At 41.4% G+C, this 26,243-nt stretch overlaps 1 protein-coding gene across 2 annotated transcripts in view; it reads left to right on the top strand.

Moving 5' to 3' along the window:
* DOCK1 (dedicator of cytokinesis 1) overlaps positions 1 to 26,243 on the top strand; it is a 546,602-nt gene that overhangs the window by 131,342 nt on the left and 389,017 nt on the right. For both annotated transcript variants that reach the window (XM_032175218.3, XM_032175209.2), the window contains exons 20-23: positions 3,200 to 3,289; positions 3,655 to 3,755; positions 13,182 to 13,316; positions 22,163 to 22,271. In XM_032175218.3, the coding sequence (XP_032031109.1) occupies positions 3,200 to 3,289; positions 3,655 to 3,755; positions 13,182 to 13,316; positions 22,163 to 22,271 (435 nt within the window). The remainder of the gene's footprint in view (positions 1 to 3,199; positions 3,290 to 3,654; positions 3,756 to 13,181; positions 13,317 to 22,162; positions 22,272 to 26,243) is intronic.

The following is a 26,243-nucleotide window of genomic DNA, read 5'->3' as shown; positions in this document are numbered from 1 at the left end:
TTTCTGTTGACCGGTTGCCACAGTTACCTGGAAGAATGTAGAATGATCTTGTCCCGTCATTCTCCCCCATTCCCCTTATCTCATAGATTCTCACGTTTGATTATTCATCCCTGGACGTGGCCTTTACACCTTTCCCTTCTTCCTGCGCATGCTGGTACCACGCAAGCCTGGGTGACCTGTCCAGCCCTTACCTACTTTGCCTAACTTTGTGCTTTTTCTCTGCTGGCATGTCTGACATGCACCGTGAGCCTAGAGAGCGGAATTGACTTGAGGCCACGGGGCTGTTAATGGCCAGCCAGGACTTGAGGAATTCCCGCCTGCATGGGACTCCTTTTGCTGATAGGGATGCTGATAGATTGTGGGTTTGGTTCCATTTATTCAGGACGTCCCTTCTGCATATTGATGACTGATAGGAGAGAGATGGCATTGCTTGATAGATTGAGGAAGGTATTTGTGTATTTAGCAAAAGGTGCGCTGTCCCATTAGATGGAAAATGGAAATGGTGACTTTGGTCCCCTTGAACATGGTCTTAGAGAGAGGGTGGGGTGCCAGATGAAGCCCTTTCATGGCTCCGTGTGAAGCCCTCCTTCAGGTGCTCACCCCTGCCCCACTGCAGCTCTGCAGCCCAATATGTGCAGTTCCATCTCCCTGTGGTTCTGTTTCTGTGCCACTGACCATGTCATGTGTCTGGGTGGGACCAGGTGGTCTACTTTAGGGACTTTGCGTGAACCGTGACAAGCCAGGTCCTGCCACCTGGGAGCCTGTTGGCAGGAGAACATTCGGCTGTTAGCAGATGGCATCAAGTTTTGACCTTCGCAAAGAATCTACATTCTAAAAGTGATGGGAAATGGTACAAAAGTAACAAAGTGGTGCAGATCCACATAGTTAGGAGTTGATCAATCCCTCGACATCCAGACCAGCATGGCTTTTGGTCAGGTTGGTTTTGTTTGCCACTGTTTGCATGTGACATTCTCTGGTGTAAAGTAGGTGGTGGCTGGCACAGCCAAGCATGGAGAGGATTTTACTCCTGAAAGGGTCTCCGATCTCATGCTGGGCACGCTGGGCATCCTCTCTCCCGAAGGAGACGGGCGAGGCTCTTGCTGCTGCTGTGGTTCCACAGCCCTCCTTTGCGAGCAGGAGTCTGTGGTTTGCTTCTTTAGTGTTGGGGCTATAGCAGTTTGAGATCCTCCATGCCATCCCGAAGGCCCCCTGGGTATTGGGAAGAGGCTGCACAGTCCAGGAGGAATCTGAACCAAACGCCTGACTCAGCCTTTCCTCTGATGTCCTTGCTGTGTGATCACCTCACCCATTTATTTTTATTTTTCTTTAAATTACAGTTTCATTGAGATATAATTCACATACCAAAAAATTCATCCTTTTACTCAGAAGTTTTTAGTGTCTTCACGGAGTTGTACAACTATTACCACTGTCTAATATCAGAACACTTTCATCATCCCAAAAGAAACCACATAGCTATTAGTAGTCACTTCCTCCTCTCCCTGTAACCACTAATCTGCTTCCTGTCTCGATGAATTTACCCGTTCTGGATATTTTATGTAAATTGAATCATACCCCCTGTGGCCTTTTGTGTCTGGCTTCTCTCACTTAGCATCGTGTCTTCAAGGTTTATCCGTGCTGTAGTGACTATCAGTGCTTCACGCCTTTTTTTGTTTTGAGATGAAGTTTTGCTCTTGTTGGCCAGGCTGGAGTGCAATGGCACAATCTCAGGATCTTGGCTCACCACAACCTCCACCTCCCAGGTTCAACTGATTCTCCTGCCTCAGCCTCCTGAGTAGCTGGGATTACAGGTGTGCGCCACCACACCCGGCTAATTTTGTATTTTTAGTAGAGATGGGGGTTTCTCCATGTTGGTCAGGCTGCTCTTGAACTCCCGACCTCAGGTGATCTGGCCTCCTCAGCCTCCCAAAGTGCTGAGATTACAGGTGTGAGCCACTGCAGCTGGCCTGCTTTTATGCCTTTTATGCTTTTATGCCTTTTTATGGCCAATAACATTCCATCACATGGATAGACTGCAGATTGTCTTTCCATTCATTAGTTGACACACATTTGTATTGATTCTGCTTTTTTGGAGATGATGAATAATATTTGTGTACAAGTTACTTTGTGAACATATGTTTCCTTTCTTTTGGAGATATGGCTAGGAATGAAACTGTTGACTTATATGGTAAATCTGTGTTTAACTTTTTGAGGAATTGTCAAACTGCTTTTCATAGCAATTGCACAATTGTACATTTCTACCAGCAGTGTACAAGGTCTCCAGTTTCTCTGTGTTCTTGCCCACTTCTTATTATTCATCTTAAATTGTAGCCTGGATAGTGGGTGTGAAGTGATACCTCATGACGGTTTCCCTTTGTATATCCCTAATGAGTAATCGTGATAGATCAGTACTTCATCATGTTTATGGCCAGTATTTTGTTGTGTGGCATTCTGCCTCTTTTTGACCTTCTCTTCTAATATGGATCATCACTTCCAACACAGTGATCTCCAGTCCGTCTTACATTTCCTGCAGGGGAGGATGGGGTGGGACTTGAAGCTGACTTGTAGTGTGACATGCCTTTGAAGTCTCTTCCTAATTACATGTATGATGCTTTGTCCTTCTTTGCGGTAGTATTTATTTGGTAAATTTTAGTCAACTGTAACTGTAATTTCGACGTTGTTATTGAATGAAGTAAGCACCTTCTAGTCTCAAAACTGGGATACTGCTGTGTATTCCAGTTTCAGAATCACGATCCTCTTCCATGCCTGGGCACCCTGGTTGGTAGAAGGTCCTTCCCTCCACTCAGCTGGGTCCAGTCCCTGTGTGGCTTCTGCCCATCCACTAGCTGAAGTCCTGTACCCAGTGTGTAGAATGAGTCAGATGCATCTTCCTAGAGTTGCCATTCAGCGCTTTGTCACCAGCCTTATGAAAACTGGGAAGAGGGTTGGAAAAGCCCCCTGGGGGCTCTCTCCTTGCTTTGACCCTCTCCATTTAACTCTAGTGGCATTTCTTTGTTCTGAATTCACTCATCCAAAATTTTTGTCTTGTGCATCTAGTGGCTGAAAAAGATCCCGAGTGGCTTTATAGGTAGTGCTGGGGGCAAGGTGGGTATTTGGAGTACTGCAGAGATGATAGTTATTCCAGTGTGTGGGGGGAGTCTGGTGGGTTCACATTGTCAACCGACCTTCTGTGTCTATGCAGTTTCTTCAGGACACGTTGGATGCCCTCTTCAACATCATGATGGAGAACTCGGAGAGTGAGACTTTTGACACGTTAGTCTTTGATGCTCTGGTAAGAGAGCTTTCCTTCTCATGTGCTTGGATAACACAGCGTTCTCTCATGCTGCAGCCTCTGAGGCCGGAGTCGGGGGCTGCTTCGTCACAGTGACCTTGAACGCATTTTTAGTTGTAAATCCAATCAAAGATGAATTAAGGTGGCAGATTTTTTTTTTCTTTTCTTTCTTTCTTTTTTTTTAATGTAAAACTATAGTTAGGCAAATGTCATTTCTAGGGTAAGAAGAGGTAAACTAGCCACCAACTTCTATCTGAAAATGTTATGGTTCATATCCTAACACAGGGGTGCAAATGGTTCTGATGAAGATTATAAAATGGCTTACATTATGTTGCTAATGAAAACATTATTGATTAATTTGACAGGTATTTATCATTGGACTGATTGCTGATAGAAAATTTCAGCATTTTAATCCTGTTTTGGAAACTTACATTAAGAAACACTTTAGTGCAACGTTAGCCTACACGTAAGTTCCTACTTTGTTTTAAAACCAATACTTCTTTTTTTGGTATTTGTGTTATTTAGAGTCTTTTTCATGTACTTTTGTCTATGACTGTGTATTTACCCCTGCTCAAAACTCTGAGTTTACTGCTATAATTTTTAGTATCGTTTCCCTCTTAACATACCTAAAAACCTTGTTGAAAGAGATATGTGATAAATCATCATAATATTCTGGAATAAATTCTTGTTCTCCTGCACACCTTCCGTTTATCTTTGAAATCTTCACTTTATGTTCAGTGAAACTGAGCTATGGATGCGGAGTGTCTGACACCGCGGCTTCCTTGTGAGCCTTTGATGAATGGACAAATGCATGTGTTCCTGTGTTAACGAGATTGGTTGTTTAGTGTGAATTAGATGCAGTTTTGTACTTTGCAATGTATCTCCTTGCTCTTTAAAGAGCACCTTCCCTTTTCTTTGACAAGCTTCAGCTGTCACTGTCTTGGATTCCTTCTGTCCACCCCTCTGTCCATCTGTGCCCCAGAGGTCTAGGAAGACACCAGAGGCTGTGCATGGTGCCTGGGCCAGCTTAGCGGCGTGCATGGTATTGAAGAGCAGAGCCCTGGAGTCTGGAGTCAGGCTGCCTGGGCTTGATGTGCAGCTCTGTCCCTCACAAGCTCTGTGATCTTGGGCAAGTTGCTTAACCTCTCTGTACCTCAGCCTTCTTGTCCGTACTCAGAGCATGATTGTAGGCTTGTGTGGAAATTTTAATAAGTTATTACATGTAGAGTGCCTGGACTAATCCCTGGCGCTTAGAAAGCACTAAGCAATTATTGGGTTTCATTATTATTAGATTTATTATGATAACTTACCAGCTCTTTCATGGTGGAATTTATTGACATTTATTCAAACTTTTTATTGTGTGAGTTACAGCAAAACATAAAGATTTACATAATTTCTTTAAGAACATCCCGCTTAGAATCAGTAGAAAGGATTCTTTTTAGTGTGAGTAAATTTAGTTAAAACTCCCTTCTGTGTCTTCAACATACTTTGCGAAATACCTGTTTTTCCTCCCTGTGTGCAGTCTTGAACTCAGGTCAGAGGACTCTGGCCTCCCGAAGCCAGCTGTTAATATACCCTGGTCCTGCGCCTGGATTCTTTCATGTCGGCCTCGTGTGTGTGTTTACTGTAAGGTGGTGCGTGGAGCTCCAGGAAGGCTAAGAGCTGTGAGGTCCTCAAGCCTGCGGAACAAGCCGTGACTAGTTCTTTGCACTTGCTTGCTAATAAACGTTTGTTTAAAACATTTTGTTCGCTGAGTGGAGATGCCTGGTGTGTGGGCATGTCGAGTAGTTCCTTACAGACCGTGGGGAGGGTGCATTGCGGGGCACTTTTCCTGGCTCTTATGACCAAAACAGGAGCCTGTGGGGTTTGCGGAAGCGGCTTGCGGACTGCAGCAAACGTGGCACGGCCTCCACATGTGCTCATTTTCAAAATTCTGCCTTTTGATTGAAATGTGGCCAAACAGCTCTTCTCAGATTAGGCTCCGTGCTTGAATTTCAGAAGATGAGAGGCATGAATCAGCTTAGCACACCGCAGCCACATCTCTTCATTGGCGCCAGCCTTTCCATGCTGTGCTGTTGGGGAAAGAGTGATGCAGCCATTCTCATAGGTGGAGAAAGAAAAATGGGAGACTTTGACGAGTTTCCTAATGAGACAAACAAAAAGTACCATTTTTTCTTTATGTTGTGATGGGACTGAGATACGAATAGTATCCTCATGGCCGGGCGGAGTGGCTCATGCCTGTAATCCCAGCAGTTTGGAAGGCCGAGGCAGGTGGATCCCATGAGGCCAGGAATTGGAGACCAGTCTGGCCAACACGGCGAAACCTCGTCTCTACTAAAAATGCAAAAATTAGCTGGGCGTGGTGGCACGCGTCTGTAGTCCCAGCTATTCGGGAGGCTGAGGCAGGAGAATCGCTTGAACCCGGGAGGCGGAGGTTGCAGTGAGCCGAGATGGCGCCATTGCACTCCAGCCTGGGTGACAGATCGACTCTGTCTCAAAAAAAAAAAAAAAGGATCCTGTCATTCAATCTATGGAATCTGCTGAAAAAGAAGTTTTTATTGTGGAAAATAAGTATTGTTAGCATGTTTTGGTAACCTGGCAACCTCAGGTGGTTCCTCAGCGGCCTGAATTTGCATGTCTCCACCTTGAAATTCCCAAGGAGTCAGTGGTGATTCAGACAGCTCTGAGCACATCATGGAAGGTCGCCTCTGCATTGGTGATATGCTTACAGTATTCTCTGGGCCAGGCGAAATTCCAGTCCTGAGTATTATCCCAGAGCGTCCTTGTCCTCTTCTCCTCTAGAAGGCTTTGGTAGGTACAGGCTTACTTTAGACTCTTGTCCATGTAGCCTCTCTCCTTTGGTAAATGTTGAGCTCTTTAGCCTTCTTCCCAACAACACCAAGAGAAGGAATGAAAGATTTTGGCAACGGGCAGTCCTCTTCAGCACCCTGAGCCGTGTCTGCGGCTCCCCTGCGTGTGTGTAGTTCATGGATGCTGGAGCCCCACTGGACTGACCAGCACTGGTCCAAGTGAGAGGAAGGGAGGCATCGGCTTTGGGGGCTGCTCTTCCATAAAACCAGCATGACTGGGCTCCTTTTTGTCCACTCTACGGAGCTGCTGCAGGCTCCTCACTGGCAACTGATGCTCCATCTGCTCCGCCCCCTCTAGCCTGTGCCAAGGGGTTGCTTTTTGCACAGGTAGAAGATGGCCTGGCAGATTTTTTATTTATTTTCTTTTTGCTGTCTAATTCCAGGTTAAGATTCATTTGCTGGTTCTTTTCTTTTTGCTGTCTAATTCCAGGTTAAGATTCATTTGCTGGTTCTAAGTTCTTTTATTTGTTTTCTTTCTTTTTGCTGTCTAATTCCAGGTTAAGATACATTTGTTGGTTCTAAGTCCTTCTCTTTGCAAATCATTATTATTTTTATTTCTTTTTTTAATTGGTTTGAAGAATTCCCAAAATGTGTTCTATATTCCCTGGGATATTAATAGATGTATTAAGAGGTGTGTGGTCCAGTAAGTTTGGGAAAATAAGTGAAACTGAGTGAAGCAGGCTTCATGCCAGGGCGTTGCATGCTGTCCTGTGCAGTGAGCACCACCTGCAGAGGCCTATACGTCAAGGTGCATTTTCCAGCCAATGGAGATGGACACTGTAGCAGGAGGATCTGCAGACCTTGCCTCTTCAGAACAGCAAGCAGGAGTGTGACTCTGAGAGCATCAGGGCTCCCTACTAGAGCTCTGGCGCCTGATCAGTGTTAGAAATGGCTTCACATCAACTCAGTCTCCCAAAAAGCTTTCCAGGCCATGCGTGGTGGCTCACACCTGTAATCCTTGCACTTTGGGAGGCCGAGGTGGGTGGATCATTTGAGGTCAGGAGTTCGGTACCAGCCTGGCCAACACGGTGAAACCCCATCCCTACTAAAAAAAATAAAATAAAAAAGTTAGCCTTGTGTGGTGGCAGGTGCCTGTAATCACAGCTACTCGGAAGATTGAGGCAGGAGAATCGCTTGAACCTGTGAGGCAGAGGTTGCAGTGAGCTGAGAGCGTGACACTGCACTCCAACCTGAGCAGAGTGACACTACGTCTCAAAAAAAAAAAAAAAAAAGAGATTTTCGTTGTGATGTATTGTTAAAATAGTTACTCTTAGCTCATCCATAATTGCAGTGAAGGTTGCTCTTCTGAGTGTCTTATTCCATAACCTGAGTGAGCAGTCTGGCCTTTACTGGCTCACAACTGAACCAGACATGCTGTCAGTACCCCAGCAGATTGCTTTTATGAACATAAAAATCTTTCATGTGGCTTTTAAAAAGCCTCAGTGAATCTTGTTCAATGACTAAGATGTTGGTGACTGGAGAAGTTTGGGTGGCGGATATTCTTCCTGGTGTTTTACTGGCTGCACACGTGGTGCTAGTTTTTGGAGAGTTGTAGTGCAGCTCAATACGTTAAAAAATGAAAGTGCGTTGTTGTTAATTTAGTTGTTCTTTTATTATGTGTAAGCTATTGCTTGAGGGTCATCCTTATGAACAAGGATTATTATTTGATGAGCCAGTAATGGTTGAAAGTGTAGAAGTGTGGATGGAATTAAAAATGTCAGATCTTCACTACTGCCTCTATCATTTAAAAATAACACATGCTCAACAGATAAAAAATATTAAAGAAATCTCACATTACCCAAATGTTATAGTGCAGACGATAAAAGTTCCCTTGTATGTAATGCTACATGTTGGAGATATCTACTGTGCCAGCATTTATTTTCTGTGTTTATATTAACATTGTTATTAAGATTATGACTAGTATGCCTGCATATTTTACAAAAAACAGCATTGTTATTTTTTCTTGCTTAAAATTTAAAAACTTTTAAAAATTGTTATAATTTGCATACAACAAAATGCTCATTTTAATTTTGTTTGGACAGTTTTTGTATACCCTTGGAACTACTGCCCAAAACAAGACATAAAACATTGCCATTCCCCAGAAACATCCCTATTGGCCTATCTGAGCCCATCGCACTCCCAGACAAGCAGCCACTTTCTGGTTTCTGTTAGGAATGTGTTTTGCCTGTTCTTAAACTTTACACCAGTGGGGTCATGCACTCCTTTTGTGTCTGGCTTCTTCCCTTCCACATAATTCTCTTGAGATTCGTGCATGTTGCTTTGTGCACCATTAAATATTTGATTTTGCTCTTCTCTATTTCTGAGCAGTCTTTTATTGTATGAGTATTTCATGATTTGTTTAGCCATTTTCTTGTTGATGGATACATGAATTGTTTCTAGTTTTTGGCTATTCCGAATAAGGCTGCGATGAATATTCTTGTCCAAGTCTTTGGTGAAGTCTGTTTTTGTTTCCCTCGGATAAGCACCTAGTGGTAGAATTGCCGGGCTAAAGGATACGTGTATAGTTTTCTTTGTAAGATATTGCCAGACAGTTCTCCAAAAGGATTGTATCATATTGCATTCCCAACAGCAATCTGTGAATGTTCCTTTTGCTCTGTATCCTCATCAACATTTAGTATTGTCTGACTTTGTAGCTATTGTACTGGGGGCAAAATTATATCTCTTGGTGATTTTAATTTGCATTTACTGGATAACTGATGATACTGAGTACCTGTTTATTTTTTTTGATTTGCCATTTGTGAAATGTCTGTTCAAATCTCTTTTTCATTTTGTATTTTGTTGTCTCTTTATTATTGATGTGTATGGTATGTGTGTGTATGTGTTTGTGTGTTTACACACATAAATATATGTATTTTTTTGTTCAAACATGATTTTTGAACATTTTCTTCCTGCCTCTGTTTATCCTTTTCTTAATGGTGTCTTTCAATGAGCAGAAATCTTTAATTTTGTTGAAGCCTAAGTCATCATTTAAAAAAACAGATAGGGATTTTCATTCTGTGGCTAAACAATCTTTGCCTAGCCAAAGTCTTAACAATGCCTGCATTATCTAATGTCACAGCACTAGCCTCATGTGGCTATTTAAATAAAATTAAATTAAACATTTACTTCCACAGTTGTGCCAGGTGTGTTTCAAGTGCTGAGCCAGGTTGGACAGCTCAGAAACAGGTTTCAATCACTGCAGAAAGTTCTGTTGGGCACTACTGTTTCAGAAGCTTTATGCTTTATGCTTTTGACAGAATTCAACATCTGTTTACGATAAAACCTCTTGGCAAACTAGGAATAGACGGGAAGTTCCTTGTTCTGATAAAGCTCATCTAAGAAAAGTCATAGCTAACCTTATACATAATGCTGGAACATGGAAAGCTTTTCCCGTAAGTTCAGGAACAAATGTGGATGTCTCTTCTCACCATATCTGTTTATTCTTGCGCTGGAAGTAGTAAAGCAAGAAGAAATAATTGCGGGTATAACAATTGGAAAGAAAAACTGTATTTTCACAGTTGATTTTGTATATAAAAAACCCTCCTGAATCTATTTTATAATTTATTTTAAAATAAAGCAAACATAAAAGGAAACTTCAATTGTATATATACACATAATTGAGAGAAGGAATTAAAAGTACACTAGAATTCCAGTATGGTACAGTACAGTACACTTTATGGTATTATCAAAAAGTTATAGGCCGGGCATGGTGGCTCACGCCTGTAATCCTAGCACTTTGGGAGGGAGGCCGAGGCGGGTGGATCATTTGAGTTCAGGAGTTTGAGACCAGCATGACCAACATGGTGAAACCCCATCTCTACTGAAAATACAAAAATTAGCCAAGCGTGGTGGTGGGCACCTGTAATTCCAGGTACTCGGGAGGCTGAGGCAGGAGAATCTCGTGAACTTGGGAGGGAGAGGTTGCAGTGAGCCAAGATCGCGCTACTGCATGCCAGCCTGAGCGATAGAGTGAGACTCTGTCTCAAAAATAAATAAAATAATGAGTAATAAATTTACTGGTAGATGACTGAAAATTGCAAAATTTGCTAAGAGAAATATAAAAAGTAAATAATTTGATAATGTATACCATGTTCATGTATTGAAAAATAAAATATTGCTTGAATGTTTATTTCAAATTATAGTTTGAACACAGTCGCAATGAAAATTCTGTATGCTTTTATGAAAAAATGGACTAGCTAATTTGAAAATTTATACTTTCAAAAAGCCTAAAATACCAAAATAATAGAAGATCAAAATTTCAAGATTTATTATTAAACATCAGTAACCAAGATAGTATGGTATTGGCATAAGGACAGACAAAAAGATCAGAAGGAGAGAATATAAAATACAGAACAGATTCACAATAGACCTTTGATTTTGTAACTGCTGTTTTCTTTTGACAGCATAATGACAAAACTGGCCTTTTTTTTTTTTTTTTTTTTAACTATAGTGATAAGGGAGTGCCCACCTAGTGTATTGAACTGCTGTGCAGTATTTCATTGTAGGGATGTATTACCATTTATTGAACTGGCTGTCAAAGGTTGGGCATTTGCATTGTTTATGTGTTTTTACTAGTCAGATCATGCAGCAGTGAATATCATTTGATTCATTTGTAATTGTTTCTGTAGGACAGTTACTAGAGTTGGAATTCCTGGTGTCAAAGGATTTGAATATCCTTAATTATAATAGATATTTCCAACAGATATTATAATACGTATTGCCATTTTACCCTCTCAAAAATTTTATGCCCCGCTGGGTGCAGTGGCTTATGCCTATAATCCCAGCACTTGGGGAGGCTGAGGCAGGTGGATCACGAGGTCAGGAGTTCGAGACCAGCCTGGCCAATATGGTGAAACCCTGTCTACTAAAAATACAAAAATTAGCTGGGCGTGGTGGCGCGTGCCTGTAGCTGCGTGGGAGGCTGAGGCAGGAGAATCGCTGGAACCTGGGAGGTGGAGGTTGCAGTGACCTGAGATCGTGCCACTGCACTCCAGCCTGGGCAACAGAGCAAGACTGTGTCTAAAAAAAAAAAAAAAAAGTTTTATGCCCATTTATCCAACAGCAGTGTTATGATACCCCAAAGTTTGTACTAGGCAGAAATTTTATTTATGTTAATTTTCATGTATTTATTAATGAAGTTGATTAATTTCATGTATTTCTAGATTTTTAAAAATTAACCTTCTCACATTCCCTAAAACTTTGAGTAGATCTATTATCATTTGAACTTCTTGTTATTTGTTTGAATTACAGTAAAGTAAAAATCGTTTAGTACATTTCCCTTCATCTTCAGCAAGGAATTAAAAAAACCTATCTATGAATTAAACACTGAAAATATTTATGAAGCCATGAATTAATATTAAGCTCCTAACATATAGTTTATTTATACCAACTGTCTGTAATTACTTCTGTAGTAGGATGAAAAACTTACAAATAATTTTAATCAATTTTTGTGTATTCCAAAGTGTGTAAACTTTTTTTTATCATGGAAAAGGTTTTAAATGTTTTCATATTAGGATGTTACTTGATTTTAGATCCCAATTTATAAATAAATAGACTAAGAATGTAGTAGTCATTATGTTTTTAAAACTAAATGTTTTTGGGGAATCTTATTAGGAAATGTCAATATTTTAAAATCTTCTTGTGTCCATTGATAATATTCTTACTGTTCTTATGTATTGTTTATACTCTTTTCTATAAGGATTTTTACAATATTAATTAAAAATTTAAGACTGCTTCCTATTTGAAAGACCATTTGTAAAATTTTAATTTTCAGTGTAAGAACTCTAGTTTTAGAAAATCAACTAAAATGAATAAAAGTGTCTGAGATGCTTTGCAATAACAAATACTGTTTCATGCCTTTAAAAAAATTGTTGTGAAATACACAAAATATAAAATTTACCTAATCATTTTATTTTATTTTATTATTTTTTGAGACAAGGTTTCACTCTTGTCGTCCAGGCTGGAGTGCAGTAGCGTGATCTTGGCTCACTGCAGCCTCTGCTTCCGGGACTCAGGTGATTCTCCTGCTTCAGTCTCTCGAGTAGCTAGGACTACAGCCATATGCCACCCTACTGGGGTAATTTTTGTATTTTTTCTAGAGGCAGGGTTTCACTATGTTGTCCAGGCTGGTCTCAAACTCCTGAGTTGAAGTGATTCACCTGCCTTGGCCTCCCAAAGTGCTGGGATTCCAGGTGTGAGCAACTGCACCAGGCCCCTACCTAATAGTTTTAAAGTGCAGTGTTGAGAAAATCATCACCACTATCCATCAGAGAATATTTTTGGTGTCATGCCTTTTTGAAAAAATTTTTTGTGTCTCTGTTTGTGTAATGAAAATCTCTTCGATTTTATTGTTTAACCTTGGGGAAGCTAGTGTTTTACCTGTGGAAGTCCTGGTTTCCTCATCCATTAAATAGGATAATACTGCCTCATAGTGTTGCTGTGAAGGCTAAATTAGATAATGCATTTCACCTGCTTAGAACAACATCTGCACTTATAAAGTGCTTATTAAATGCTCAGCCTTTGCACTCAGAGACATTTTGTCAGGCACATTTACTGATTAGAAAATCAGTAAATCAGTTTTACAGGCCGGGCGTGGTGGCTTACGCCTATAATCCTAACACTTTGGGAGGCCAAGGGCGGGGTGGATTGCCTGAGCTCAGGAGTTCGAGACCAGCCTGGGCAAATGGTGATATCCTGTCTCTACTAAAATACAAAAAATTAGCCAGGCGAGGCGGTGTGCGCCTATAATTCCAGCTCCTTGGGAGGCTGAGGCAGGAGAGTCACTTGAACCCGGAAGGCAGAGGGTGCAGTGAGCCGAGATTGCACCATTGCACTCCAGCCTGGGTGACAGGGTGAAACTGTCACATACAAAAAAAAAAGAGAAAGAAAACGTTTTACAGATATTCATATACTGATAGATGGAAACCAAATAAAAGTAACCTACTTGTATATTTCCTTAGCAGTTAAGATTTGAGATACTGTCCTTTCCTGAGCTTATTTGTGCACGTTTGCATTGTGAATAGGAAGTTGACAAAAGTGTTGAAGAACTACGTGGACGGTGCTGAGAAGCCGGGAGTAAACGAGCAGCTGTACAAAGCCATGAAAGCGCTAGAGTCCATCTTCAAGTTCATCGTGCGCTCCAGGATCCTGTTCAATCAGTGCGTACCTATCCCCTGCACGGGCCCTCAGAGGACTGGCAGGAGATCCTTCACTTCTTTCCTTCCCCTTCTCTCGTCTCCTTCTTCTTTCCTTTCTTCTTCCCCCTTTTCCCCCCTTGCTTTCTAGGCTGAGAGAGCACTGTCGATCCTGGGGTGAGCTGCCCACTCTTTCCTTACCCGCCTGGGTCCCTGCCGGTGCTGAGGCGGGAGCCCTGTTCCTGGTCTGAGATGTGTGCCTGTGAGTCAAGCCTTGGCTCCTGAAAGCATTGGCGATGGCGCAGGTGCAATCCTGGGCGTCTATCGAGGGCTCAGAAGCCCTTTTCAGGATATCTTTATATGGCCAAAGTCCCAAAAGAACAACAACAAAAAAATAGGCCGGGCGCAGTGGCTCACGCCTGTAATCCCAGCTACTCGGGAGGCTGAGGCAGGAGAATGGCGTGAACCCGGGAGGCGGAGCTTGCAACTGAGCCGAGATCCTGCCACTGCACTCCAGCCTGGGTGACACAGCGAGACTCCCTCTCAAAAACAAAATAAATAAATAAAAATAAAACAACAATGAAAAGGCAAAACGAAGTGAAATTGCCTCACTTGGGCAGACTCTGGGATTTCCTCCTCCTCTTTTCCTCAGTACAGTGATGTTTCATTTCGGGAGAAGTCTTCCTACCTAGGGTGTTTCCGTGAGGAAAGGATACTCAGGTGCTTTAGCCTAGTGACAGTTTTCACACACTGTGTGGATGAACTTATGAATGATTTTTGAGCTTTAAAGTAAATTGAAGGGTCAAAGGGGAACAAAAAATATAAATATATTTATTACCATTAAACTGTATACTTAAAAATGGTAAAGATGGTGAATTATGTATATGTATATTTTACCTCAATAAAATAAATAAATTGGGGTATTATGGCTTGATTATAGAGAGCCTTAATATTGTATAGATACAAATGCAGAGTAAGAGCTGTGCTAAAATGAGGACTTTCTAACTTGGCCCACGCCTCTTCACTGTATGATTCAAAGAATGTGAAAAGCAAGCGTATTGAGGGTGGGGTGTGGAATTTCACTTCCTCTGCTTGGTTTTTTGGGGGATGGCTATTTTGTGGGTGACCTGCCATGAGTGATGTCAGTGGATGTTGGTGGTTGTACGTTGTTATTGTTCTTGTTGTGAGTTCCACACAAAGATGAGATTCATGAACCTGTGTCCCTCTGAATTAGCGAATACATTTGCCTTTGAAAAGCATGGTGCCCTTGTAACCTATTAGCGAGAATAAGGAATTGAAAGTGTGGGCCCACATCAGTGCCTTCACGTTTCCTCCTCACTGTGTTTTCGTTTGTCTGAAGCAGTCGTGTCCAGAAGGACCCAGGAGAAGGGGGAAGAATTCAAAATCTAACAATGTGTCTACCATGATAGTAATAAGGACAAAGCAACAAGTTATTGACTGTGTGTTGACCTATCAAAGTCATAAACAGGGTGGTAACCACTAGTGATGTGTTACTGGTCAGGGACTGGAGTGTGCTTGTCTTCACTCTGGGGTGCCCATGGTTAAAACCACAGTCCTTGTGCTGCCATTTTTGCATACAAGGATGGCATGAGGGCATCATGGTTTTGTCCTTGACTTAGATATTGCACCCTTTTATTTTGCTTATTATGGATATGCATGACCTTTGGTGTGGATTGAAGCTTTCCCTCAAGGATCTAAGTTGTGATTTATTTTCTCTTTGTTAGGGTGAAACACAGCATGGTAAGCTAGGTTATGTTTTCTTGTATTTTAATTCTATTTCAGTAAAGTTAATTCTATGAATATGAACTTCCTGGTCCCCTCTGCCTTGCTCTTATATTTTCCCCACTGATTTTAAATCTCTGATTACGCTAAACCCAAGTCAGTACTAGGGTGGGAGGATGAACTTGAAAGAAGATGTTACAGATTTTGTCGTGTTTTATTTGAAAAATGTTAATTTTGTGCAGTTTGTGATCAATATGACATTGACTCAGGCATTTGATAATCTGCATATTCTTACCCGATAACACTGGACTTTCCCTTTCATTCAGAGGTTTGTAATTAAAACGATCGTGCATTGATAATGGTGTTTCTGCTATAGTAGTAAATGCTATAGTCTTTTATACAATAATGCTGCTTTAGAAAAGATTGAGTTACCCAGGTTGACCAGTAGCAAATTTCTCTGCCTCTTTCTTTAATCTCTTTCAATTTCAAAATACAAATGGCACAAAATCTTAGATTCATGGTCTATAATTTTTATTTTCATTTGATCAGTCTAATAGTGCTTAGAAATATGATTGGCTGCATGTAATAGAAAAACCCCATTTATGTGACTTAACCATATGGGTTTCACTTTTTTTTTAGTCACATAACGTGCAGCCTGGACGAAGAGTTCCGAGTTCATGCACCTGCATGAGGACTCAGTGTCCTGATGTCCTTGGCTCCTTTGATCTCTCTGCCCCACCATCCTTAGTGGGGTCCTTTATCTCCTAATCCTAAGATGGCTCCTGCCCCTCCCAGCATCGGCTCTGCATTCCAGGTGGAGGAGAGGGGAAGGCAAAGGAGAAACAGCTGTGCCAACTATTCTCCTTTGAAAGAGCTTTCCCCCATCCCTAGACAGTCTTGTGTGCTTTCGTCTTATTGGCCAGAACCATGTCACATGACCACCCTACCTGCAAGGAAGCTGGAAAGGATTTTTAGATGGGCTGATTGATGCTTTCTACAATAGCAGAGTGATTTTAGTAAAGGAGTTGGGGAGAGAAATAGATAATGGATGGGCAGTTAACATTCTCTTCCTCATACCTTCAACCCAGACGGTCTGTTCCCTGAGAGCTTCCCTAACTCATTCTGGATTACTAAATCCTACTTAACTAGGCTTTGCAGAGCCTTTCTTCTCCATTAGTTTGGGAGTCAATCTGGAGACTTCTGTCACCAGTATCTCTTTGGCTTTAAGTATCTCTTTAGGCCCTAAGTGATCCACTGGCCTGGTTTAGTCCTACCAGGCTACATAGAAACGGACTGAAGTACTCAGCTGCCCCTCGTGTTTGGGACAGGAAGTGTTTAGTGCTAAAGTCCTCTGAATGCCTGCATTCTGTTGCTCAACAGCATGGCACAGACCATGATCGCTCTACCTGCCTTTGTCCTGGTATGGACCCAGCAGGAGCCAGGCATGATCCACAAACTGAGTTTCTTTGCTGGGATAACTTGTTTGTTAGAAGAGTTGAGACTGTCGAGGACACAAAGTGGTCACAAGACAAGTTGTAGCAATTGTTAGAACTCAGTGAGGCTCCCTAAGCCTCTGAGGCCGTTGTCTGGGCATTCCTGACTTTAGCTAACCAAGTACTGCAGTGATTCTGGAGATCCTGACGATCTCCTGCTGCCCCCGATCATGATGATGATTATTTGAGACAGGACCTCCCTCTGTCACTCAGGATGGAGTACTGTGATGCAGTCATAGCTCACTGCAGCCTGAAACCCCTGGGCTCAAGCCATCCTCCTGCCTTAGTCTCCCAAGTAACTAGGACTACAAGCAGGTGCCAGCATGCCTGGCTAATTTTTTGTAAGACGTGTTCTCGCTATGTTGCCCAGGCTGGCCTCAAACTCCTGGCCTGAAGCCATCCTCCTGCTGTGGCCTCCCAAAGTGCCAGGATTCCAGGAGTGAGCCCCTGTACCCCACTGATTCTGGGGATGTTGATACTCATGTTCCTTCTCTCCCTCTCTCTCTTCCTCCCTTCTTCCCTGACTTCTTCCTTCTTTCTTCGCTTCTTTCCTCTCTCCTACCCTCCTTTTTTCTCTCTTTTGTCCCTTCCTTCCTTCCTTCCATGAATACTTAATGAGCATATGAGCCCCCAGGGTATCCCAGACTTTCATAGTTTGACTTTATTATTTTTTCTCTGAACAATTCCTGAATGTGGATCCTGGCTGCCTACCCTGATTCCTGAGGGGAGAGAAGGACATAACATTCTTTGAGACGTAGAGCATCTAGCCGCATTGTGCAGAGAAAACAAATACTTACATTTAAATCTGTATTCTGAAATGGCTGAGAAGATATTTCATAGATTTTAGGAGAGGAAAAAACTCATGCCCTTAGAATATTGGACGGTAAGGCAGAAGTCTTCTAGTAATCCCTCCCCTTCTGTCCCCCTCACCCCTGTTCCCCATCATCCCACCACAGCATGTCAGTTGTTACTTCATCTGTGCTATCACAGGTCTAAATTGTAGATGAAATCGTTTTTCTGGCTTGTATAGGCTACTTAAAGGAAAAAGAGCCCCACATCCCACACAGATATCTAGGATGTTTGATCCGTGACAAGCTCCAAGTGTTTCTCCTGTGTGGTGCTGTCAGAGGTGGGGAAGAAAACAAACTAGGACTCTCATCTTCTTACCTGCAGCATGTTCATTACCTTGAGAGAAAAACAATTGTGCTCACAGCTGGAATTCATGAGTGTGTTTTCCTTTTTGCAGTTGGGATAAACTTTTGAGATCTTATTTTTCTTTTGCTTTCAAAATAGTCTGCTGTGCTTTCCTATAAACCAGTAGCTTTGTTAAATTCCAAGATAATTGACAGTAATTATTCTTCCAAAGAACAAAGAGGTGAAACTTTGGAGATGAAGATATTGAAGCTTATATTGTTAGCTTACTATCTTTCTTGCTATGCAATCTCATATTTTTTGTTTTGTTTAGAAAGCTCATTTTGTTTTGAAATGAGAACAACAATTTAAAAGCTATGGCCCAAAGACATTTGGTTCCTGGGGAACCCACTGAAAGATTCCTGACAGCCGGGGGTACTTCTCTACTGGTTTTTGTTTGTCTGTGTTTTCTGTGTGGGTGGATCACATTAACTAGAAAGCCAGAAAACAGATATCCTGCATCAGACCTTCAGAATCAAATTACTAAATCTAGTTATCGCCCGCCTCCTCTTCCTGGATCCTGTGCTTTGTAGAGTTTTTGCCTGTCATCTGGTGTTAGCTTTGTAAATAATTAGTTATTGATCATGAATAAGTTGTACAGACCTTTTTGCTATCATTCCCTGGGTCACAAAATAGAATGTAGTTAATAGACAAAGATCCTGTCATTCCTTGTTAATGAATACTTATTTAAGTAGAGCAAGGAATGAGCAGGTCTTATTCATCTGTTTATTTATCGATATGTTTCTGAGTTGTTTTTTCTCAGTTTTTTTTATCCACTTCAGGGTGGATCAAAAAAGTGCCTCTCCCTGGTTTATCTGGGAAATGAAAAGGGAAGATTCTAGAGACTTTAACAGTGATCTTTTGTTACAGAAAGATGCTTAAAAGGATCACTGCAAAATGCTATGTTCTAAACATGTTGGTTGGCACAAGAGAAACTGTTTTACATTTTTATTCATGAGAGGTTCTGGTAGAATTTTAAAAATATTAAAGATTCATTAATCATGCTTTATAGATTTTGAAGCTGTGTTATTGGGGGCATACAGATTTATAATCATGATGTCTTTCTTGTTGATCTATTCCTTAATCAATATAAAGAGTTTCTCTTAATCTTTTGGCTAGTATTTGCATGGAATACCTATTTCCATTCTTTTATTTTCATGCTTTCTGTGTCTTTATACTTAAGGTGTGCCTCTTATTAGCAACATGTAGTTGTATTTTTCTTTCATTCAGTCTGACGAGCTTCTTAATTGAGCATTTCATCCATTTATATATAGTGTAATTAAGTAATATGTTAGATTTATATATTGTTTTTGCATTAATTTTCCCTTCCCCATCTGTATTATGTTCCCCTTCTCCTCCTTTTTTTGCCTTCTTTTATACCCGTTACAGTTTTTTTAAGCATCCCATTTTCTGATTTTTAAACATATTATTTGAATATTCTTTTACTATTATTTTTAACAATTATTCTAGAGATGGTAACATCCATGTTGGACTTATTTTAGAGTATTTCAAATGATTACTCTTACCAGTCCACTCATAACGCTAGATATGGCCAGAAAAATAGCACACTAGAATTGCCATTTTCTTCTCCTATGTTTTATATTGTTATTGTATTTCAATTCTACATGTTTTATATTCCATAAGACATTACTGTTATTTTATACAGTTAGTATTCATTTGATGTGTTTTATGTTTGTAATTGTTTTTCATCCTTCAACTTCACTTTTCCTTTGGGATCATTTTCTTTCTGTCCAAAGAACTCCCTTGTATTTTTTCTTTTAGTGTTGGCCAGTTATGGGACTCTGTTTGTATGAAAATGATTTATTTCATCTTTGTGTTTGAAAGATATTTTCACTCACTATAGCATTCTAGATTGGAAGTTATTTTCTTCTTCCATGTATTATTCTATTCTATTTTGATTTCCTTCATTTATAGTAAGTCATTAGCTTTCAGACTTATTGTTACATCTTTGAATTTAAATAGTATTATTTTCTTTCTTGCTGCTTTTAGTTTGTCTCCTTTTCTGTGGTTATTGACAGTCTTACTATGGGTTGCATAGGATTGTTTTTGCTTTTTATTTATCCTGCATTGAATTTTTGAATTTTTTGATTGATATCTTTGATCAGTTTTGGAAGATTTGTGGCCATTGTCTGTTCTAATGTTATTTTTGTCCCATTATCTTCCTCCTTTTCTCCTGGCACTTCAATTACATGTATGTTAGATTTCCTCAATATGCCTGCACATTCCTAGCCCTCTTTTCTGTATTCTCTTCCTCAGTACTTCTGTTTAGTTATTTTCTGTGGATTGTCTTCCATTTTGCTAATTCTGCCTCTTGCTATGTCTACTCTCTATTTTGTTAATCCATATAATAAATTTTTAATTTTACAGAGTATATTTTGTAGTTTTAGAATTTCCATTTGATTCTTTTTTCATAGATTCATTTCTCTACTGAAATTTTTCTCTTCTATTTGTCATATTTTTATCCTATTTTCCCCGTTCTCAAATATGATTATAATTGTTTTGATGTTCTAGGGAACTGTAATATCTAGATTATCTGCGGGGCTGTTTCTGCTCTCTTTTTCCTTTTTCACTTGGACTGTGGTCTGGTTTTCTGCTGAGTTTAATAATTTTTGTTTGAAGTCAAGACCGTTTGTATGTAAAACCGTAGAAGCTTCAGATGATGTGATCTTCTTCCAGAGATAATTCATCCTTGCCTTCTTCTAGACAAAGTGGGGCTGACCATCTTATTTTAATCAGAGACTGTGCTCAGTTTCAAGGCTACATTGTACCTTTAGTATGCCTCAGTCTCCATTTACTATGCCTCTGGCTTTCTAGGATTTTCATCTGAGAGTCGGCTCTGTTACCTGGGAACTCTCTCCCTGGAATTTTCCAAACTCGAGTCATTTTCTCTGATGATTGATACAAATTCCACTTTGCTTTATAGAGGTTTTCGTTTTGGTTTTTAGTCTTCTACCCCATACAGCTCTAGGAATTACAGATGTCCTGAGGGGAAAAATGATTGCAGCTTGATGCCTCCCGAAGGGTTGCACCAGTCTACCAGGTGTTCTCCATGTCACTTGCAAGCAGAAGTTCATGACTCCATCATTTTAATTGTTTGGTACATCGTTTAAGCAAACCCCATTTGAAAACCTTTATTTACAAGACAGATCCACTAGGTTGCAATTTCCCATTTTACACAGAATTTGTTGCTTTACAGTGGAATTCATTTAAATATCAGACTACCTCTACGGTAATTAATTATCACTTAGTTTACAAAAGTTTCCATCGTACACAAGTTTTCAGGTATCGTATATTTTTAATTAGGCAGCAAACTAGTATTAATAAACACTGTATTAATAAAACATCTGAGTCACAATATTTTAAAATGCAAATGTGTTGCTTTTTAGTAACACAGCAACTTGAAGTAACTGCTAATAAATAATTTACAAATGAGACTTATTTTCAATTAGTAACATATATTAGCATACATGTAACCAATGCACAACTTCCTTATTACCTATTTATTGAATATGTCCCACCTCTTGAATACTTTTCAGTTACCACTGATATTGAAACGAATGCATTTGTATAGCACCATTACTCTGGAATAAAAAAGCAACTCTTGTAATATCATTTTAAAGGATTAGAAGATCACGGTAAATTTAGGCAATGGAGTGTGTTGTTGATTTTCAATTTGTGACATAATGGGTTTAAAAACACGGGTAGTGGCCACCTGGTGGCTCACGCCTGTAATCCCAGCACTTTGGGAGGCCGAGGCAAGTGGATCACCTTAGGGTCAGAAGTTCAAGACCAGCCTGGCCAACATGGTGTAACTTCGTTCCTACTAAAATATAAAAATTAGCTGGGCATGGTGGTGGCCACCTGTAATCCCACCTACTTGGGAGGTTGAGGCAGGATAATTGCTTGAACCCAGGAAGCGGTGGTTGCAGTGAGCCAAGATCATGCCATTGCACTCTAGCCTGGGTGACAAGAGCAAGACTCTATCACAAAAATAAATAAAATAAAAATAAAAACACTGGTAGAAAACACAATAGCGTCTTAATAGTGTAATTTTTGTGGGGTAGAAATAAAGCTGAATTTCCCCATCCTCTTTCCCTCCTTCTCTTCCTCAGCCCTTTCCTCCCTCCCTTGCTGTATATTTTCGGTGTTTTTCAGATTTATAAGATGTAGTATGTTACAATGAAAAATGCAGTGAGTGGTAGCATTAAGAGTCAGCCTCTGTATGTGGAGGCACGCTGCCTTGGCTGAGTGGTCTGCATGAGTCTCACTGCCAAGTCACCTTCCTCGCTTCATAGATGTTGAGGATGTGGTCTCTCATTCTAACTTGTCACCCGAGTGATTCCCTTCATGGCTATAGACATGGATTCAAAAAATGTTGAGGTGTTTCTGCCAGGCCCCCACAGTTTGTGTGTTTCTTTGCAGACTGTATGAAAACAAGGGGGAGGCCGACTTCGTGGAATCTTTGCTGCAGCTCTTCAGGTCCATCAGCGACATGATGAGCAGCATGTCAGACCAGACCGTCCGGGTGAAGGTGAGTGCCGGCCACCGCCAAGGCAGACTTCTTCTTCTTTTCTTCTTTCATTATCTCTTTTGGAGGTAGGTATTTTGATTACAGTTAATTAACTTGCCCCAAATACTATAGTTGTTAATGTCAGAGATCTCAATTTGATTTTAAGAGCTGTGCGCTTTTTTTTTTTTTTTTTTTTCTTTTTTGAGACACAGTCCTGCTCTGTTGCCCAGGCTGGAGTGCAGTGGTGCCATCTCAGCTCACTGCAACCTCTGCCTCCCAGCTTCAAGCAATTCTCCTGTCTCAGTCTTCCGAATTATTGGGACTACATGCCACCATGCCTGGCTAATTTTTTTTTATTTTTAGTAGAGATGGGGTTTCACCATATTGGTCAGACTGGTTTCCAACTCCTGACCTCAGGTGATCCACCCACCTCAATCTCCCAAAGTGCTGGGATTATAGGCGTGAGCCACTGTGCCCGGCCTTTTTTTAATTTTAATTTTATTTTTAGTTGACACATAAAAATTGTACATATTTATGGGACACACGCTGATATTTCGATACAGGTATACGATGTGATCAAATCAGGGTAATTAGCATAGCATCGCCTTGAACATTTTTCATTTCTTTTTGCTGTGAACATTCAGAATCCTTTCTACTAGCTTTTTGAACATATACACTAAATTGTTGTTGACTGTCTTCACTCTCCATTGCTACAGAACACTGGACTTCATTCTTCTTATCTGGCTGTAGCTTTGTATCCAAGTGGACTTGTAGATGAAGGGCTTCCTGTGGCTGAGCGAAGGGGCTGTGGGCCCTGCCAAGCCTGAACTTGAGGGAAAGGCCCGGGAGCCTGTTTTGTAGTGAACATAATCATGCTGCATGTGCAGTGAAATCCTTTCTTCCTCCTCCCTAGGTGCTCTTAAATATTTTCATTGCTTCTCTCTTTGCTCTTTGGCAAGACAGATTCTGAATTCACTTTATTTAAATTTGGGGGAATTGATGAGAATCATGTTTTACACCTAATTTCTCAGGGTATCCATGCCCCGGAAATGGTGGTGAATCTTCGTGCTTTAGCGGATCTTTGCCTGTGCACAAGAGCGAGCCTTCCAGTGTTCCTGTCTGTCTGTCCTTCTTCCCCCTTTTGATGACCTGGTCTCACCCTGTTGTCCTTTGGAAGAAAGATGCCTTCCACTCACATGAGGCCTGAGTGTTCTTTAGGATGCTCACTGGTGTGGAAGTGCCTGGGAGGCCCATGGAGCAGCCGCAGGACCCCCACACTCTTGGTTATCCCAGTTATGGCGGTTTTCACTGGGCTGACTTATTGCAGAAGGAGCTGTACAACTTGCAATTTGCTGCCTGCACTGATTCCTTCAAAGAACAAGAATCTTCCAAATGATTAACTTACATCTTTCACTCGACTGATCATGGTAGATGCCTCTGTTCTTCCTCTTTTAATGTTCGTTTAATGTATAATTTTAGAAGGCATTCTTACAGCTAGTGTCTTAAAAATATTTTGGTCAAGTCGCTTCCCAGCCTTAAAGCTTTGCCATATGCCCTGGAACAGAGATGTATGTGTGTTGAGACGTGGCTTATGGTCGCTGTGCCCAAGGAAACCAGCATAAGTAGACATGAATCAAGTCGGAGCCTACCTTTCATCTCAGAGGTGGTACAGCTGTTCGGTGGAGCCATTTGGACTCTTTACTATGATTTCTTGATTTTTTTTTAAACATGAATTTACTATAAAAATTGGTGATTTATACAGAAAGAAATATAGGTGGTGCATACATTAAAATTTTAGGTTATTTGGGCAACTTGATATTCCCCAAAGCTGTCTTATTGTCCCAAGCTTAAAATTAGCAATGCGTTTGGTACATTTACTACTGAATTCAGTGGCATTTTAGAAAAACAGACGTGCGTAGTATAAGAACAGATAAAAATTACAGGAAGTTTTGAGCCCAGCAGTAATTTTAGATTGCTAAATATATTCTTACATTATTAAATTTGATTGGGCTTGATTTGTGTCTGCCTCCCTCCCTTGAAGTCAGATTACTTAGTGACTAGGGACTGGGAAGACCTTGCTTCAGTGGGTGTTTTAATATAAGACACAAGCGAATTGAGTGACGTGTGTGCATTGATGCAAACCTTACATCTGCAAGACAGATGCACGGTATTTTATTAGACCTGTTGCCTTCCCTCTGCTAATTTGGTATCATATTATTTCACAATAGGTGCTTTTCTCGACGACGCTGGGAATGTAAAGATTCCCATTGTGGGAGCCTGGCTTTTGTGTTGTTTTAACTTTCAGTTTTGCTGTGTCTAAATGGAAGGAAATACCTTGTGAACCATCTTCCATAGACAAAGTATATTTTCAGACTGTGACATTTAAAAGGTTAAACGTTGTTTCCCCAAGTGTGGCCCTCGTTGGTACCAAACGGTTGGTTCAAGTGATTCTCCTGCCTCATCCTCCCAGTAGCTGGGATTACAGGCACCCGCCACCATGCCCGGCTAATTTTTTTGAATTTTTAGTAGAGAAGGGCCCCATCCCCTTCTTGGTACCAAACCCGCCACTGGCATCCACTTTGCGGATTAGAGTCAGCCACGGGGTTTTACACCTCAGTGAAGGGGGAGGGCAGGAGGAAATTCAGAAGTCATTTATTGCAGGATAAACATGGTCTCCAGCTAGAATTTTCAACAGGACTGTTTTCATTGATTTAGTGACAAAATTTTTCCAAGGTCATTTAAGTGAGAAAACACAAATGGAGGATGCTTGGGCCAGTTTTTATGTAAGTCAAATGTTCAGGAAACTCCAGTGAGCGTGTGGATGCTGCCTCCCTTCACTCCCCTGCCCGGTGGCTGCCTCCCGTCAGCCCCGCTCCCCAGGTGCCCGCCGTGCCCAGATGTTTCAGTGCCGCCTCACCGTCCCTCAGTGAATGGCCCTCAGCCCTGGGGCTGCAGCCAAATGCTTTTTGAAAACATACTGCCTTGGCCAAATAACATGAAATTCCCCATTTCTAAGTGTCCCGTTCAGTGGCATTAAGTACAATCACATGGTTGTGCAACCATTGTCACCATCCCTCTTTAGAACTTTTTCGTCTTTCCAAACTGAATGAAACTTTAGCCCCATCAAACACCAACTCCCTGCAGCTCCTGGCAGCCACCATTCTACTTTCTGGGTCTAAGAATTTAATGGCTCTGGGAACCTCATGGAAGTGGACTCATACCGCATTTGTCCTTTTGTGTCTGGCTTGTTTCTTTTTTTCGAGACGGAGACTCACTCAGTTGCCCAGGCTGGAGTGCAGTGGTGCAGTCTCGGCTCACAGCAACCTCCACCTTCCTGGTTCAAGTGATTCTTCTGCCTTATCCTCCCAGCAGCCGGGATTACAGGCACACGCCACCATGCCCAGCTAAGTTTTTTGAATTTTTTGTAGAGACAGGGTTTCACCATGTTAGCCAGGCTGGTCTCGAACACCTGACCTCAAATAATTCACCTGCCTCGGCCTCCCAAACTACTGGGATTACAGGCGTGAGCCCCTGTGCCCGGCTGTGTTTGGCTTCTTTTATATGGAATAATGTCTGCAAGGTTCTACCAGGTCGTAGCATGTGTCAGAATCTTCTTTTTAAGGTTGTCATGTTGCTGTGTGTCTCGTCCACGTTTTGCCTCCGCACCCGTCCCTGGATAGAGACTCAGCCTGTTCCCACCTCATGGTGGTTGTGGTTCATGCTGCTGGGAACTGGGGTGTACAGGTGCCTCCTGAAGACCCTGCTGCCAGTGCTCCAGAAGTGGAATTGCTGTTTCCCGTGGTAATTATGCTTGAATTTTTCGAAGAATCATCCCGTTTTCCCCAGCACCCCACCATGCTACTGAAACCTCACTTGAAATTCCATATTGGCTTTCCCTTAGCAGCTCTTTCCGCAGCTCCTCGAGCTCCAGGCGTATCCCCTGCCGCACATCACCTACCTTGAGTGAATGATGCCGCTCCGACTGCCGCACTG

This window comes from Hylobates moloch, unplaced genomic scaffold, assembly GCF_009828535.3.
Source record: "Hylobates moloch isolate HMO894 unplaced genomic scaffold, HMol_V3 SCAFFOLD_3, whole genome shotgun sequence".
Classification (NCBI taxonomy): Eukaryota; Metazoa; Chordata; class Mammalia; order Primates; family Hylobatidae; genus Hylobates; species Hylobates moloch.
Note: the sequence above shows the minus strand (reverse complement) of the source record. Positions and strands in the feature narration are given on the sequence as shown.